The sequence below is a fragment of the Neolamprologus brichardi genome, chromosome 2 (assembly GCF_056152115.1).
Source record: "Neolamprologus brichardi isolate AB-2024 chromosome 2, ASM5615211v1, whole genome shotgun sequence".
NCBI lineage: Eukaryota > Metazoa > Chordata > Actinopteri > Cichliformes > Cichlidae > Neolamprologus > Neolamprologus brichardi.
The window spans coordinates 24,976,624-24,992,754 of record NC_142105.1 but is presented as its reverse complement, the minus strand read 5'-3'; the positions used below and the strand labels follow the sequence as shown (position 1 = coordinate 24,992,754).

The 16,131-nt window shown below is 43.1% G+C and overlaps 1 protein-coding gene across 4 annotated transcripts; it reads left to right on the top strand.

Moving 5' to 3' along the window:
• Positions 1-338: 338 nt before the first annotated feature.
• Positions 339-10,129, top strand: ctbp1l (C-terminal binding protein 1-like). Of its 4 annotated transcripts, none has more exons than XM_006781500.3 (11): positions 339-549; positions 1,593-1,641; positions 2,005-2,151; positions 5,859-6,013; positions 6,854-6,998; positions 7,117-7,323; positions 7,442-7,656; positions 8,397-8,527; positions 8,634-8,761; positions 9,548-9,665; positions 9,749-10,129. In XM_006781500.3, exons 3-11 carry the CDS (start codon positions 2,091-2,093, stop codon positions 9,933-9,935), a joined length of 1,347 nt encoding a protein of 448 aa, XP_006781563.2. In that variant the 5' UTR covers positions 339-549; positions 1,593-1,641; positions 2,005-2,090; the 3' UTR covers positions 9,936-10,129. The 4 variants fall into 4 exon arrangements, with proteins under 4 accessions (XP_006781563.2, XP_006781565.2, XP_087705327.1 ...); XM_006781502.3 differs by lacking the exon at positions 339-549 and adding an exon at positions 751-868; XM_087849201.1 differs by lacking the exon at positions 339-549 and having other exon boundaries at positions 1,199-1,641.
• Positions 10,130-16,131: the final 6,002 nt, after the last annotated feature.

Genomic DNA, 16,131 nt, shown 5'->3' with positions numbered 1-16,131 from the left:
TAAATGAATATGAATGTTGTTTCATGCTTGGACCCAACATAAAGGAAGTCAGGGGGCAGTAGATAATTGGATTATTGTGACACCTAGTGGCTGATCTCAGTATAATACTCGTGCTGTATGGATATACTGTATAGTCCAGTTTGGGTTAGTTAACATAGATCTTGACACACATACACCTACATTTCGCGCTCGAGGAGAAAATATGTTTTTCCTGTAAACTGTATTGTAGCTAGCTGTAACCGAATTACAAATTAAGCAGAATCGGGTCTGCGGGTGTATGTTTGAGAACGCTGCACACGAAGTTAAAGTTTAAGCAGAAAGTTTTGATAGCTGCCTGCAGACTTGTTGCACTAGAGTTTGCGCGTCTTTGTCATTCCGCCTTGAAAGGTGAGGGCGCTCCTTCCAGTCCAAGGATGCTTTCTCGCACACTGTCTGACCCCCACATCGACAAGCCACTTCCTCTTTGTCTAATTTCATGGCGATCGGGAGAGAGGGAACACCGCCGACGCACGCACACTGTCTGAGCACTCCTCAAAGAGTTTATTCGGGGTAAATAATTATCATTTCTCCTCACAAGATTCGCTTTTTAGTTCACAAAGTAGATGTGGTTCAAATCAAGCATACGGGCGATTGTTCCTTCCCCGAAGAATTAATTATTTTAAAGCTTCTGGGTCAGATATTTCACATTGTAGCGCTCTTCGCTGATAACAGATCGGACGAAATGGGCTCCCCCTCCGTTCTCATCTCCCACACACTCAGCTGCACGCTAGTTATCGGCGATAGCTAGCTAACGTTAGCAACGCTTCAAACGCCTCATATGTAATTGAGTACGTGGGTTGTAGCAACACTATTCACGAGTTAATGAGAAGTAAATAACATCAAAAACAACGTGTACTCGAAAGTTGGCGGGAGTTTGAACTTGCTACTAAAATGTTAGAGAGTCCTCAAGTGTTTGTGTTTGGGTTAGCTAGCCACCGTCGCGCAGCTAGCTGCTGTGCTATGTGTTTAGTTAGCGATAGCTCGGATTGCGATTCAAAAGTTAATGCTAGCTGAACTAACTCGGAGTGGACTTTAGCGAATGTCATCTGCGTATATGAGTCAATAAATGTAATGTTTGCTTTTAACGGATGAATGTTATCCTTCATTGTAAGCGTCCCGGTGTTTCTGGATAGAGTAGAAACGAGTGAGCTAGCACTGTAAGCTAACTAGTTCATTAACGGTAATTTCGGAGCTAGCCGTTGGGGATATTATAACCAAAAAGTTATTAAGAGTGTCCTTTCATACTGTTTATTCGTACTGTGTGCCCAGGTTGTTGTAGTAAAGTTAAGGAGAAAGTTGGGGAACATGAACGCGTGTAACTGAAAAAGAAGGGGGGAAAAACTATGCGAGTTGTACAGCGCAAGTTACTTTTCTCAAAATACTTTTGCCACCAGATGATGGCCATATCATTTTAATTGCTGTGCATGTGATGTTATAAGTGTCGAGTTTTATTCAGTTATTATTATTTTTTATTTTTTTTAATGAGCCACCTGCAGCGTCACTGTTTCGCATTATTATCACCTAAAGTAATTTTATCTTTGCTTTGTTTACAGTGTAAACTAAGTTGTGGACCTGACTGGTGCAACAGACGCTATTCTCCAGGTGAGTGTCTTTCTAAACCCTGCAGCTGTACTAATAAAACCTTACAATAAGTTTCTGCGGGTAAATATACAGTATATTTCCCCCCAACGCCCCCAAAACCGTAGTCCTGTAACTTTTTAGCTTTAGTTATCACTTGATCTTGTGAAAAAAAAAGTTTCACTTGAGTTTGTTTTCATTCCTGGCAAGTTTGATTATGGCTGATTTCTAATCTCCAAATTCTATGTGTTTTAAAAAAAAATAGTGACTCTTTTTTGAATTCTAAAATCCTCATTACTTTTCATTTGCAAGTCTGGGTTTAATGCAGGTGTCAACATAAGGATGCTTTTTTTTTTTCTTCATTTTTGGCTGGATTCTTGTATGCAGGTGAAAATACGTGGACGTCGTTAAAGGGGCCCTGCCACCACTTGGATCTGTTCTTTCTGTGTCCCCGGGTTTAGACTGCTTGGTGTATGGCTCTGATGGACAAGCACAAACAAATCAAGCGGCAGAGAATCGACCGCATTTGTGAGGGTGAGGCTTTAAGCATTACAGTCATATATATTTAGGAGCTTCAAAAATTATATATAAGTGTTTTGAGGAAGTATAATAACATTTGTTTGTAATGTTCCTGTGCCATTGCACATAATGATAGTTTCTTATGAAATAATCTTTAATACTTGGTTCCAGAAGAGATTTGCTACATGCTGTGTCCTCATGAGAAAACCACCTTTTAAGCCACAACTCACAAGGGTTTTAACTCCGAAGGCGGACAGTAGTAAAGAATTTGAAATATCCATCAGAATGGGCAGATGCATACAGTCACGGTGAAATTAATTGTTTCGATTTTTAGGTGAGGAAAATAGGTGAACTTGGATCTTTTTAGCAGAATGCATTTGAAGTTGTTACACTGCAGATTTCTAGAGATACAGTGGTTGGAGAGTTGATGATAGTGATGAGACATAACGGTGCGCTAAAATGGAGGGAAGCGTCTGGAAGAGTCTCAGGAGACGGGTGAAAGGGAGAGAGGACAAGGTGAAGGGTCGTGGCCGCAGCTACAGGGAAACGGGCCAGCTGTCTCTTTAAAAAACGACAACAGCCCCCCAAACCGCTCTCAGCCTCAGCTTGGGCTATGCTAATGAGGTTAGTGCTGGTTGGCTGGCTCTCAATAGAGTCGCCCGGTGATTGGAGGCAGGCTGTGGGGGAGGGGCTGGGCGTGGATGACAGCTGGGATCCAGTCAGCCAAGAGCAGGCTAACAGAGAGAGAGGGAGGAAAAAAAAAAACGAGCAATAGAGGGAGAGCAAGGCGAGGGTAGAGAGAGAGGAAGACAGGCTGACAGACTTCATAATGCAAGGTTAGCCCCGGTGCTCATGTGTTTTCTATATCGGCATGTGTTTTTGAAATTTGTGAACTGTGGAAGGGGGGAAGGGATCTAGGCTCTGGGTGTGGTGCCGGCTATGTGTGTGCAGTTTCCCTTTTTTCTTTTTTTCCTTTTTTGCCTTTAGTGTGTGTTGGTGTCGCAGGCGCTAAGAAGGAACTGAATAATCGCATGTGTGTGTATGTGGGTCTCACTGTGTCTGGGTGGAGTACTGCTGCTTGCTGCATTATCATCGCTTGCTGCCCCTCCCCCCTCACCTCTTACTCTAACTACAGCCAGGGTGGGGGGGGGGGGGGGGGGGGAGGAGGAGGGAGTAAGGGGAAAGAAAGGGAGAGGGAGGGAGAATGAATGAATCACTGAATGAATTGCATTGTGTGTGCGGCCATGCTCGCTCGTTGTAGGCCTCGGGTATGCCGATGTCCTTTGCTCAGATTGCTGTCTGTGTAGGCCTACTTGGATATATATTTTTACACAGGGAGTCTTTGTGACGCACCCATTTGGGTTTTTCTGCATAGTAAGAGTCTTTGTTTTTTGTCTTTTTTTTCTCTAGCCTGTTTGCAGTCAGCATGACGGCATTCTTGAACCTTCTGCCGCAAATGTGAATCACACTGCTAAATGGTGTGCATCAGATTGAGTGTACCAGGCTTTATAAATACCTTTTTTTCCCCCCCAGCTTGTGTGCATTTTATCCATGAATCGAGATATGCTCAGGCGTCAGAGGAAGCTTTTGCAAATATTTGTTTTCCACCCCCCTCCGGCTACCAGCACCTTTTCTTCCTCAACAGTCTCACCATTACGTCCTGTCTTCTGTTCAAGTAAATGTTCCTGCTTGTCACACTCCCCACCATGGGGGCAGGCGCACACACACCTGTCACCCAACAGGACTGAGATAGTGAGTGCTGGCGCATGTGTGGAGTCAGTCCGAGCCTGTAGGCGTTAAAGTTGCCTTCACGCGTCCCTAGAGGTTATTTGGACAGGTTATCCAGCTCTCAATCCAGGTGTTAAGTGGACTTTAGCTGGCTCAAACACAGCAAAATGTGTGAGTAGCACAGGTAATTGTCTAGAGAATCCACAGCGAGTGAGTGGGCGTCATGTGTCCTGCCTCTAGCAGGCTCTACCCAAGTGGACAGTCTCCTGTTGTCTTCTAGTCCTGAGAAATAATTGTTGGATCTGATTCTCCTGAAAGATTTGTCCAGATTTCATGTGAGAAAACTACAGTGAGCAAGAGTAAAACACACTTTACTGATGTAGCTGTTTTTGCAAAGATGTGGCGTTTATAATTTAATTGAATAGTCTGTATCAGTAAAAATACAATTTTATATACCAAAAACAAAAATATTATCCAACGTACTTAAATGTTGTGTTAAAACACTGACATGGCAGATCATATATTTAAGATGTTAATATTATAATTTCCTTTTTGAGAAGACACAGACTGAAGTGTTAGGGTGTTTGCTGAGTGGCTTACTAATGTTACAGTTACATTATGTTGGCATAAGCATTTAGTGTTGCCCACTGCAAACATTTCAGCCTATAAAACAAAGTTAATTTCACAACAGCAGTGCCAGCTGTCTCAAACAAAACGCTAACGTGTATTTCAGGATAACCTAAGAAGGACAATACTTTGTTTGCTGATACTATGAAGTGAAACCCACTCAACTTGAATTCCGTGAACCGATCTGGATGCTGGTCTTTCAGGTGCTTTGCTCAACTGAAAGTATTTCCTCCCTTTCTCTAAAAAAACATATCATTTAATTTGCAGGGGGCATGTTGCACTTATCATCTCTTGCTTGCCCACCCTTGAATGCAAAGTACTTCCTGTTTTTCTTAGCTACCATATCGGTTCTCGCGGCATCCCTATTGATCCCTCTGATTTGTGGTAATCGTGCAATATTGACCGTAGTGCACATGAGCCAGTTGTGCAGATGTTTGCTGCAGAGGTGTTTGTGAGTGTGCGACTGAAAAAAGGGTAGAACAGGAAAAATAAGAAGTAGGGACTCTTCCAGACGGGAGAATTTAGGTCATGACTCAGGCCCCCCCTTCCTCTCCAATCCCCACAACCTCCTCCCAGAGACCCCACAGTTTTCTCCGCCCCTCCCCCAGTCATCATACACCCATCACCTCACCCCCGTTGTCCCTCCCCCCACCCGTCTGCTCATACAGTAGGCAGGCCAAGTTCCCAGAATTAACACTTAACTAAAAGCCTGTCTTTCATTAACCAGTGTCCGAGCTTCCCCTTTATGAGTAGTAGATTTGAACAGGACGCGATGGATCTGTGAAGTCTTGACGGTGTGTAATGGTTACATGCTATCCTAAACAGAGCTGGAGTCCAATGCCAACTAGGCCAGATGGCTGGACACTGTCCATGCCCCATCATAGATATGGTTACACATTGCTTTTGTAACCTTAAAACACTTGGTATAAACACACACACACTTAAACACACCATCTTGATAGTTCCCTTAGGGTTCTGGTGTAAGTGTTGGAAAAATACAGTCATAAAAGTCTTGAGTTATTATTGTCTAGCTCTGTTTAGCCATGTGCGCAGGGGGATTTTTTTGTGAGGGTATGATGACTTGTATCACGTCGGATAGTCCAGACATGGGAAATGCAGACTGTTGAGTCACAAACCTTCAGCTGAAATTTACTGGTTCTGAAATGCAAGTAGCTGGTAGCTCTTTACGTCAAACGTCATGTAGAAGCTACATTTGAAAGGGGGCAAAAAAGCAGAAAGGCTGTGTAACAAAATCTGTTTGAAAACAAGTGCTCACATGCTTCTGTGGCAGTTTGATACCTTTTACCTGGTTCTAGCTTCAGATTGATTTGATGCACATTTGTCCCTTTTCTCCCCGGCGGACTCAGGTATCCGACCCCCAATCCTGAATGGGCCAATGCACCCTCGGCCTCTGGTGGCCCTGCTGGACGGGCGTGACTGCACTGTGGAGATGCCCATCCTGAAAGATGTGGCCACAGTGGCTTTCTGTGATGCCCAGTCTACACAAGAGATTCATGAAAAGGTAGAGGAGACACGAGCACACACGTTAAAAAGGCACGACATTCTGATGTAACATGAAACATTCTTCTAAAACCTTCTAAATGTCAAAAAAGGCTGCATTCCCTTTTCCTAGAGCTGTAAACTTCAGACAGCGTCTAAGCTGTCTACACAAAAGAAACCTGCGGAGAAAAATTTTTCCCCACACAGATTTGGCTGTGACAGATGGCTCAGACATATTAACAAGCAGATTTTATGTTATGTTATATAGTCTCTCAGACAGAAAAACCCTCTCACTTCTTTTTTTCCTTACTTAGAAGGCTCAGTTACTATCTCTGACCTTCCTGTCTCATGTTTTTCTTGCTGGCTGCCTTGTTGGCCAGGATGCTATTGTAGCGGTCCCCACTATTATTCACCTGCTTCCTAAAAGATTCCATCTACACCATCCTGGGCTGCAGCTGGAGATTGTTAGTTCTCGCTTTGCTTTGAAACTCCATTATGAGCTGGAGAATCGCTCTTAACAGAACCTGCAGCAGATGGAAAAGTGGTTCATGTACAAACAACGTGAAGTCACTCAGGTTTAGCACCGCTAGCTGCAGCCCAAGACAGTGGAGATGAATGCAGTTGATTAGTTTAGTTTATTATTTCTTTCTTTCTTTTCTCACTCCATTATTCATTTATCATAATGCACTTAGCAATAGCAATAAACAGCTGTATTATTTGATGATTTATTTAAGCATGCATGCACCTCCTCCTCAAGTGTAATTGAAATCTGTGCACAACACTGCAGCCTTGTAACAGAATGATAAGTGCAGTCCACTGAGATGAACACCGAGGTGTTATAATTTCCATCTGTCTCCAACAGGTGCTAAACGAGGCAGTGGCCGCTCTGCTGTACCACACTATCACTCTATCCAGAGATGACTTGGAAAAGTTTAAAGGCCTACGAGTAATTGTCAGGATCGGCTCCGGCTTCGACAACGTTGATATCAAAGCAGCCGCTGAGCTGGGTGAGAGGATCAAATTTGTACTGTATTTTAAGAGACTTGTACAGCCATGCTGTGACACACAGTAAAACAGAACACAGTTTAGTTAGTGTTTCTTTCTTCTTTTCTACCCGTTATTTAGGCATCGCTGTCTGTAACGTGCCAGCAGCCTCAGTGGAAGAGACAGCGGACACTTCGCTATGTCTGATTCTCAACCTGTACAGGCGAGTAACCTGGATGCACCAAGCTCTAAGGGAGGGGACCCGTGCTTCTAGCGTGGAGCAGATCAGAGAGGTGGCTGGTGGCGCCGCTCGTATCCGGGGGGAAACGCTGGGCATTATTGGTCTAGGTGAGTAAAAAGCGTAGTGAGGGGTGGCATCAAAGTAAGGAAATGTGACAAATTTTAAAATAAGCCTGTGCACCACTAATGGCTTCTTATACCCCTAACCTCCCCTTCCTCCTTCCAGGACGTGTTGGTCAAGCAGTAGCTCTGCGGGCAAAGGCCTTTGGTTTTGGCGTGATCTTTTATGACCCTTACCTGCCCGATGGCGTGGAGCGCTCACTCGGCCTGCAGAGAATGGCCACTCTGCAGGACTTGCTGATCCACTCTGACTGTGTGTCCCTGCACTGCAGCCTCAATGAGCACAACCACCATCTCATTAATGACTTCACCATCAAACAGGTGTGTGAACATACTCCAAATATCCAAAACAATGTTAGCTTCAGAAAGGGTAGCATTACTTCCACCTCAGCTATGTTTTGTTTAGAATAGATTGTCAAGTGGCAACATACCTCTGCTATCTGTTTAAACCCTGTGAGTAGCTTGCGTTGTTTATTTTAGATGAGATTAGATACGACTGCATTCTGCCGTACTTCTTTAAATATGATCTTGCATCAGCTGATAATCATTTGGTTCAGTTAGGTTATTAATTTTAGATGTATTTGTCACATCCATATGATTATAAGTTTATTATCAAAATGACTTCAATAACATCTGAGGACTCGTTCCTGCCTAATTGTGCCTTATTGCTCTTTGTGAGGATGAAAGAAATATTTTTCTGCAGGGGTCTTTGAATGCATTAATTGTAGTTTTTTGGTGGGATTAACTCAACATAATCATTATCTAGCATCAGCTAAGTAAACTGCTGCTTTAGCACACAAGAACTACTGGCTGGTGTTTTGTAAATAATCACAAGACGCGACAGGACTTTAAATGATTTCCTATTTCTATGTGCAAGACATTTCAAACATTTGCAGCTTTGCCTGAGTCAAACATTGTAATTGTGTGACTGTGTGTGTTAATCAGAGTTTAATAGTGCTCATTTGTTTCAGTTTGTACTGCATTTTGCTGCAAATTGAAATTCTTAGCCTTTCCTCGCAAGCTCTCATCCACATTGTTGAATGATATTGTTAATGACACAGATGCGCCAAGGAGCCTTCCTGGTGAACACATCTAGAGGCGGTCTGGTGGATGAGAAAGCACTGGCTCAGGCCCTAAAGGAAGGCCGGATACGAGGTGCCGCCCTGGACGTCCATGAGACAGAACCCTTCAGGTAACCCTAGTGAATTGGGCTCTAACTGGCCCGCTACATTCATACATAAGTGTGGTGCAAACCCTCAGTGCTCTCTCTGTAACAGCCTGTACTTTCTTCTCTCCAGTTTTTCAACAGGCCCTCTGAAGGATGCCCCCAACCTGATCTGTACCCCGCACACATCTTGGTACAGTGAGCAGGCATCTGTCGAGGCTCGTGAAGAGGCAGCCAGAGAGGTGCGCCGGGCCATCACTGGTAAGACGTGTACACTCATCTTATGAGGTCGAGCCATTTCTTTCGCTCCAGTGAAAGCATTATTATGTGACACTCCTCACTTTTTGGCAACTATCACTTTTCTAATGACAGTTTGGGTTCTGTGAATCGACCAGTGTTTGTATCTCTAAGCATGCATACGGGTTTTTTTGTGGTTAGGACAAGTGCAGAATTAGTGGATCAGAGCTGGAGTCTGACTAATTCTGGTTTTTCTTAAGATGCGTGATAGAGTTTTAGAGTACTACCAGGAGTACCCCTTGTTTCTCTTTTTGAACTGAGCAGTTACTGTCATATTTCAGACCGGCTTTCAGGACAAAGTTACTCTGTTTGGATCAGATGTTAGTGAAGGTGAACTCTGCCTTTACACTTTACTAGCACTACCCTTGGAAAAACCTGGAAACTCTTCTAATGATCATAAAACCAAGTTTTTATTACCAAGGTGTCAAAACTCATTAAGGGTCCATGGGAGGTCCTCAAATATTGTCTTTATGGGAGAAGAGGTTAAAGAGTAAAATTCCAAAAACACGAATTTTTAAATTCTTGATTATATTTCCACACATAGAATTTGAAAATGAAATGCCTACCAGCAAACACTGAGCATGTATGATGAATACACAGGCTTCATTGGAGTAACGTGTTCCCTGTTGCCATGCTGAGACTGTTTTGACTCATATTGCTAGAACATTAAACCAGAATTGTATCCGGTAGCTGAATAAGGAGGTTGTCGGTCATATCTGACAGCAAAACTTTGTGGTTTGTTTACTGCAGGGCGTATCCCCGACAGTCTGAAGAACTGTGTTAATAAGGAGTATCTGATGGCAGCTTCTCAGTGGCCCGGCATGGAGGCCGCTACTGTTCACCCAGAACTAAATGGAGCCGCCTACAGGTGAGCGGAGAATTGACCGAGATTACCTCATTGGTGATGAGGTTGAATTTAACCTGATCTGATTTTGTTTGGCTCTGTGTCAGATTTCCTCCGGGGCTGATCAACGTTGCAGCAGCAGGCGGTCTCCCAGGAGCCGCCGCAGGCGTTGAAAGTTTGGTTCCAGGAACCCTGGCACATGGCATCGCCCCTGTCTCCCACCCCCCTCACGCCCCATCCCCGGGGCAACCTACTAAGGCTGAAGCCGACAGAGACATCCCTTCCGACCAATAGCCCCCCCCACCGCCGTCAGCACATTCCGTCATCTCTGGAAACCAACCCCCGCCTCCCAGGATCAGACACAACCCTACCCTCCAGTACATCGGCAGCACTAGTTTGACCTGACGTGGCTCTACAGTCTTTTCTCAGATCACATAACCAGCCCAGGAGTGACCTGTCCACACCACAACAACAACCCCCCCCCCCCCCCCCCCCCCTCCACCACCACCACCACCACCACCACCACCCAGAATACACCCTTGCCTCCATCATCCACCTGCTCACCCACCATCTCCTCATCTCCTTCACTCCCCCACTACGTCAGCAATAACTGTGTTCTCAAGGATTCAGTGATTGGATTGGTTTATTTCCTTAGTTGGTTGTTGTTTTAATGAAAAGTTGATCTGCTCTGGTTCTAGATGTTAATGTTTGTTTGTTTAAAAAAGAAGAAAACAAGAAAAAAAGCATTTCTGACACGAGGCTTTACAGTCTGCCTCCTGCAGTCCTCCTCTGACCACTAGAGGCACAGACACAGAATGGTTGAAGCCCCACTTTTGTACATTAATGGCTCATGTTACTGCTCTCTTCCTCTTTTCTTTTTCTTACCCTTTGCATCTTTCTCATGATGGGGGGTGAAGTTTGTACTGAAGTAAAAGAAGAAAACAGGACAGAATCACAAACAGTACATCCTCTTCTCCCTGCCAAGTATCTAGCTAACCCTTTAGCCCACTTTGGCCCTTGTCTCTCCTCTGCGCTGTCATCAGCTTGCTCAGCAGAGGGATCCATAATGCTGTCAGTGTGGAGCTCTCTGACTGTCACAGTGTGTTTTTTATCTGCTAAACTCGTCTGTGAGTATTAAACCCATTATTCTTTGTCAACTTTCACTGCTGCGATTGTCTAGTTTTAGGACAGTCATCCCTGTATTTACACACGCTTTTCCCCTTTTGGATTGTGATGTCATGAGATAAAAGCTCTGAGCGTCATATCAGAGATGTACCTGCATGTCCTGGTATGAATTTCTATCTCTTGTCAGCAGTCTTGAGTGGTGTGCGTTTGTGTGCGAGTGAGTGCGTGAGGTCCTGTGCACCTGGTGCCCACAGGGACTCGATTGCAGCAGCTTTTCTGTTTTTCATTTCCTTCCCAGCTGGAAACCCAGCAGCATTTCAGCAGAGGGCGCTGTCTGGCTGCTCAGAGCAGAGGAAGCTGCCTGCAGCTTCTCTCAGTCACAGTTACAGGTAACCTTTAGTGACGAAGAACACGATGACACACTGCCGACGTTCAAACCACAGGAGGGGTGACCAGGGATAGATTACCGCCTTATTGTTAAGCTCGCGCCACAACCACCCACTCAATCACCCACCCTCCACTATTCTCCCACTGTGATGCTCCAACCCTATACATCTGCTCATGAATCCATCAATTCCTTCAAAGTGCGAGGGGACGGTAGAGATTAGATTCTCCGTAGGAGCAAATGGGACGGTGTTCTTGCATGCTGGCTCGTTAATGACCGTGGCATGCGTGTGTGTGTGTGCGCGCGTGATAGTGTGGGTTTGCGTGCGAGTGTGTGTTTGTATGTTCCCTCACCCTTATAACAAGCTGTTGTCGTTCCAAAGGAATAGCCCCTAGGAGTAACTCTTAAACGCTGTTGCCCTGGTGTCATGGGAACACCACTTCTAGTACCTCAGTAACAGATATTGAATGTACCGTGCATACCCTTTTATTTTTTTTGTACAGATTTTCTAGATGCATCTTTACTATTCTTTACTAGAAGGGTTGTAAAATGGTAGCAGTAATGATACAATTTAAAAACAAAAAAAAAGCCCCATAAAATAATTTGACAATATCTTTGTAGGTTCGATAAGATCAATGAATACTCAGGCATTAAGTCCAATGCGTATCTGTTTGCCTTTACCTTTTTATTTCCTCATTGTGTAAGAATTCGGCACAGATTCAGACTGTAGTCGATGTGTTTCAGTCCCAATCTTACTGGCTGATGGAAAAATGAGAGGAAAAAAAGGAGGAAAAAAACAAAACAAAAGGCGATCGTTGTGATCTGCTAGTTTTCTTTTACTAGAACAGTAGTAGTAGGTGCTGTTTTGTTATTCATTTAATCCCCCTTCGTCAAGCTGCTCTATCTATAGTGCATGTGAGGTAATTTTTAAGGGGAAATACTATTGCCCCCCTCCCACTCCCTCCTACCAGACCCCACCGAGTGTTTCCAACCCGAGTTGCCATGTTTGTCGTGGTCAGTTTCCAGTGATGTACAGTTTCCCCCCTCAGAGTCTATGACAGACGTGGAGCGCGTCTGTCCTGAGATGTTAGGCTCCTCTGTCATGTGATGAGTATATATTTTTAATAAATAACCCCCATAGTTTGGATTATGAGCATAATAGTAATCTTAAAATTTTTTTTGCTGTTGTTGATGATGATGATGATTATATATATATATTTTTTTCAGTTCATCAGTGCACTGTTATGAAAACCGTTCTGTTTTATTTTAATGGATATGCTGTCTGTGTTCTACATGTTGTACTGAAACATTTCAGAGATCGAGAGATCCCTCTTTCCCCCCAGGCCCCAATTTTTATTTTGTTTTTGTTCTTAAAAGAAATTTGTCTGATCCCCACCACCTTTTCTCTCCAACTGATATCCTGTGGGCCTTACTTACTCTCTCCCCATAATAGTAGCTGTTAGTGAAATTTGCCATGGAACCACTCACTGCCTTAATACAGTTGACCACAGCAGGTGAAGTCAGGAGACACACCCAGCCAAAAGGAAAAAAGAAGATTGGGCCACATTCAAGGCCTCTCCGCAAAAAGCTCCTCACACCCCAGCAGGCCTAAATCTACTGCACCTTGTTTCTTTATCAGTGACGAACCACATTTAGCCTTGCGTGAACTCTTTTAGCTCATTCTGCAGCACATCGATCCTGTGCTGTACAGCGTTATTTTAAATGTCTTTTTTCTTACTCCCTGGTTTAATAGTTCAAATCAGCCGGGCAGAGAGTATATGTGTGTTGGCTAACAGATAAGCACAGTGTGAGTATGCTCACAGCTGATATTTCACTCTTGGGTGTGAGACTGCCCCGCCACCGTTACCATCACCGCTCTGCTGCTCTTAAAAGTCTCCGAGCCGGAGCCCCAGTGTGACTGGTAGGGGGAGGACAAAGCGGACTCTGGTGTGGTCTGTTGACAAAAAGCAAAAGGAGAAAATTATGGTGAGAGCTGGTCACTTTTTCTCTCTCAGGGTTCAAAATGCACACATATCCTCCAGCAGTCGCCCTCTGTCTCTTGTCCCTCATCCCAAGTTTTCCGCCCTGACAATGTAGAACAGCCTCCTGCATTTTTTTTCTTTTCTTGTTTTTGGAAACCGCTCCCCCCTTCGATCCCTTTGTGCACAGGTCTGAAATTATTTTTCCTTTACTCTTTCATTTTTGCTTTCTTTTAGCACTGACATCTAACCATCTAACAAGGAATGAATGAATGAATGCTTGGAAGTGACTGTGTGTAATGTTAAAATTGGGAAATGTATTTTTACAACATGTGAACATTTTTTTTTTCTTTCCACTCACTCTCATTGTGAATTGATTTTTGTTTTGTTTTTTTGTTTTTTCTTTCACCAGACTGCAAAAACAAAAACAAAAAAAAAACAAATTAAAAAAATTCTCCTGTAACTAGACTCTTAAGCTTTATTTTTTGTTTTGTTTACTTTTTTATTAGAAACAATCATGTTTGTGATGGTAACTTCCAATGGTAAACTCCACACCGTATTTTAATAAAATCTTAAAAAATGAAATTTCTCTCACTTCTTTCTTTGCGTTTGTAAGCTGGTACCGGGCGTCCTGCTGTGTACTGAACCTTTAACACTGCCTTTGGTAATTTCTTCGGGGGGGGAAAGGGGGTCTGTGCTTCATTAATAGTGGTTAGTTAGATGGTGACAGTTAATTGCCAGCTGTGATATGTTGACAGTCAGCATGATGAGAACATGGAGCTGTGTTTACAGAACGTCTGCCATAAACAAAATTGTTTACTAGCAGACTTAAGCTGCTCTTTTATACGCCAACTGTAGCTTAGGCAGTGCCAGCATGACCACAGGTTTACAAGTGGGCAAAGTAGGTGGGGAATACAAGGAAGGGGGGCTCAGGAGGGTGGAGGGATTATTGGCTCCAAAATTGCTTCCACATGCACACAACCAGGAATTTTTAAAATGGAGCAGAGATCGCTCTTGACCCTGTTTTAATTTTACTGTACTGTGCAAAAGTCTAGAGCCACCCCTCATTTCTCTGCATTTGTTTTCAAAGGAGCCAGACCTTGTATTTTTTTTTTTTTTTAAATGGTCTCAAGCACTAGTTCTCCAGGCTTTCTAAAGGTCTTTCAAAGTCTTTCTCTGGATATTTTGTTTCACTCATTTCAGCCCAGTGCTTGTACCTTACTGTTTTTAGATGAATATATCTTTTTGTTAAGCCACGTAATGCTGACTTGTGAAACACTTATTCAAGTAAAAGAATGGCATCTAAGTCAAGGGATGAAGCAGAGTTGCCTACATATAACAACTCAGAAAAAGAACCAGTTTTAAATTGGATTTAAAACTAGGATAGAGACTGTAACTACCAGCCTGTCACAAAACCACATCATTTGTTCCCATTTTTTCAGCTGAATGTGTGAACAGTTCAAACAATAACAGTTTGACAGGAATAAGGTAGTATTTTTTGCACCAACAAGGTGGTTCCTAAAGAGCTAGTAGCTCTTCCCATGGTGTGCAGTATGCCCTGAACAAATTTGAGGAAATTGGACAAGTAGAGGACAAAAAAAAGCAGGTAAAACTACAGCAGATTAACACTACCTAGAAGTCTTGTCCATAAGAAATAGGAAAAACTGCAATATAGATCTGACATAGGACATGAAAGATTCATTTGGCCCTTCAGCTGATCCATCTACTGTTCACAGAAGGAAAATAAGCAGGGAGAAAAGGCTGAGGTGTGCCGAATTACACAAGAACTGCACTAAAAATCAGTGCCAACAGGTCTTGTGGAGTAATGAATCCAGATTTAAAATTCTTGGTTCACTGTCAGAGGATGCCAAAAAAGAGGTGCACCAGTGAGTGTCAACAGCCATCTTGAAAACGTGGTGGAGGCACAGAGGTTTAGAGCTGCATTTCAGCCAATAGCATTGGAGAACGTTAAAATAAACACAGAAAATTACGGTCATATTTGATCCACCATGCAATGCCATCTGGCAAGCATCAGACTGTCAACAGCTTCATTTTTTTAGAAATGATCACAGATACTCTGCCAATGCAATTAAAACATACTTAGATGGAAAAACAGTGAAACACCATCAGTCATGGACTGGCCTCCCCAGAGCCCGGGTCTCAACATTATTGAGCACTATGGGTTCATCTTGACAGAAAACAGAACAAAAGGCAGTCAATATCCAAAAAAGAGAAGAACTGGAGAGCTTCGAAGCAGCCTAAGAAATTTCAGACTGTATTGAAGAATTAAGTTACCAAATACTGACTTTGAGTGTTCAAACTGCACAAACTCTGTGTTTGTCTTACATACTGATATATTTCCATGTAAGTTTACACATATTTTAATAACTGCAGGCATTTTCCTGGCACTCACACTACCAACAAAGCAGCTACTATGCTAGTAGCAGCTAATGTAGCTCTGAGCATCTTGCCTCAATAATCAAAAGTCACTCAATTTCAGCTGTTTATGTGCTTTTTAGAATTGTTTTACAGTATAGCTAGGTTGGGTCTTGGCTTTTTTTCTTAAAAAGTTAGTTTTCAAGGTTTAATAGTAACCATATGTACTACTTTAGCTCAATAATGTTAGCATGCTAGCAGCTATACCCGATTGTTGTTGTGTTTGGAAGATAGATGTATAAAGAAAAAGAGATTTTAGTCTATTTTCTAAAATTTCTTGGTTAAATTATGGTTCAAATAAAATCAACCAAATTTAATTGCAGTTCATACAAAACTACAAAATTATTATCAGTCATCAGAGGTAGTATCAGCCCTACTTACTGTTTTTGTTTAAGAGAGTGACAAGCATATACTGTGTTATGTAACCATGTGTGCAGATGAAGCAGGCCCAGGGTGCCAACGGTATTAGACCTGATTCACACACACTTCAAACACACCATTGCGACATCTGTCAGTTCCCATGCTGTGCCAACACATTTTTTTTTATTTGTTTGTTTAGTTCAGA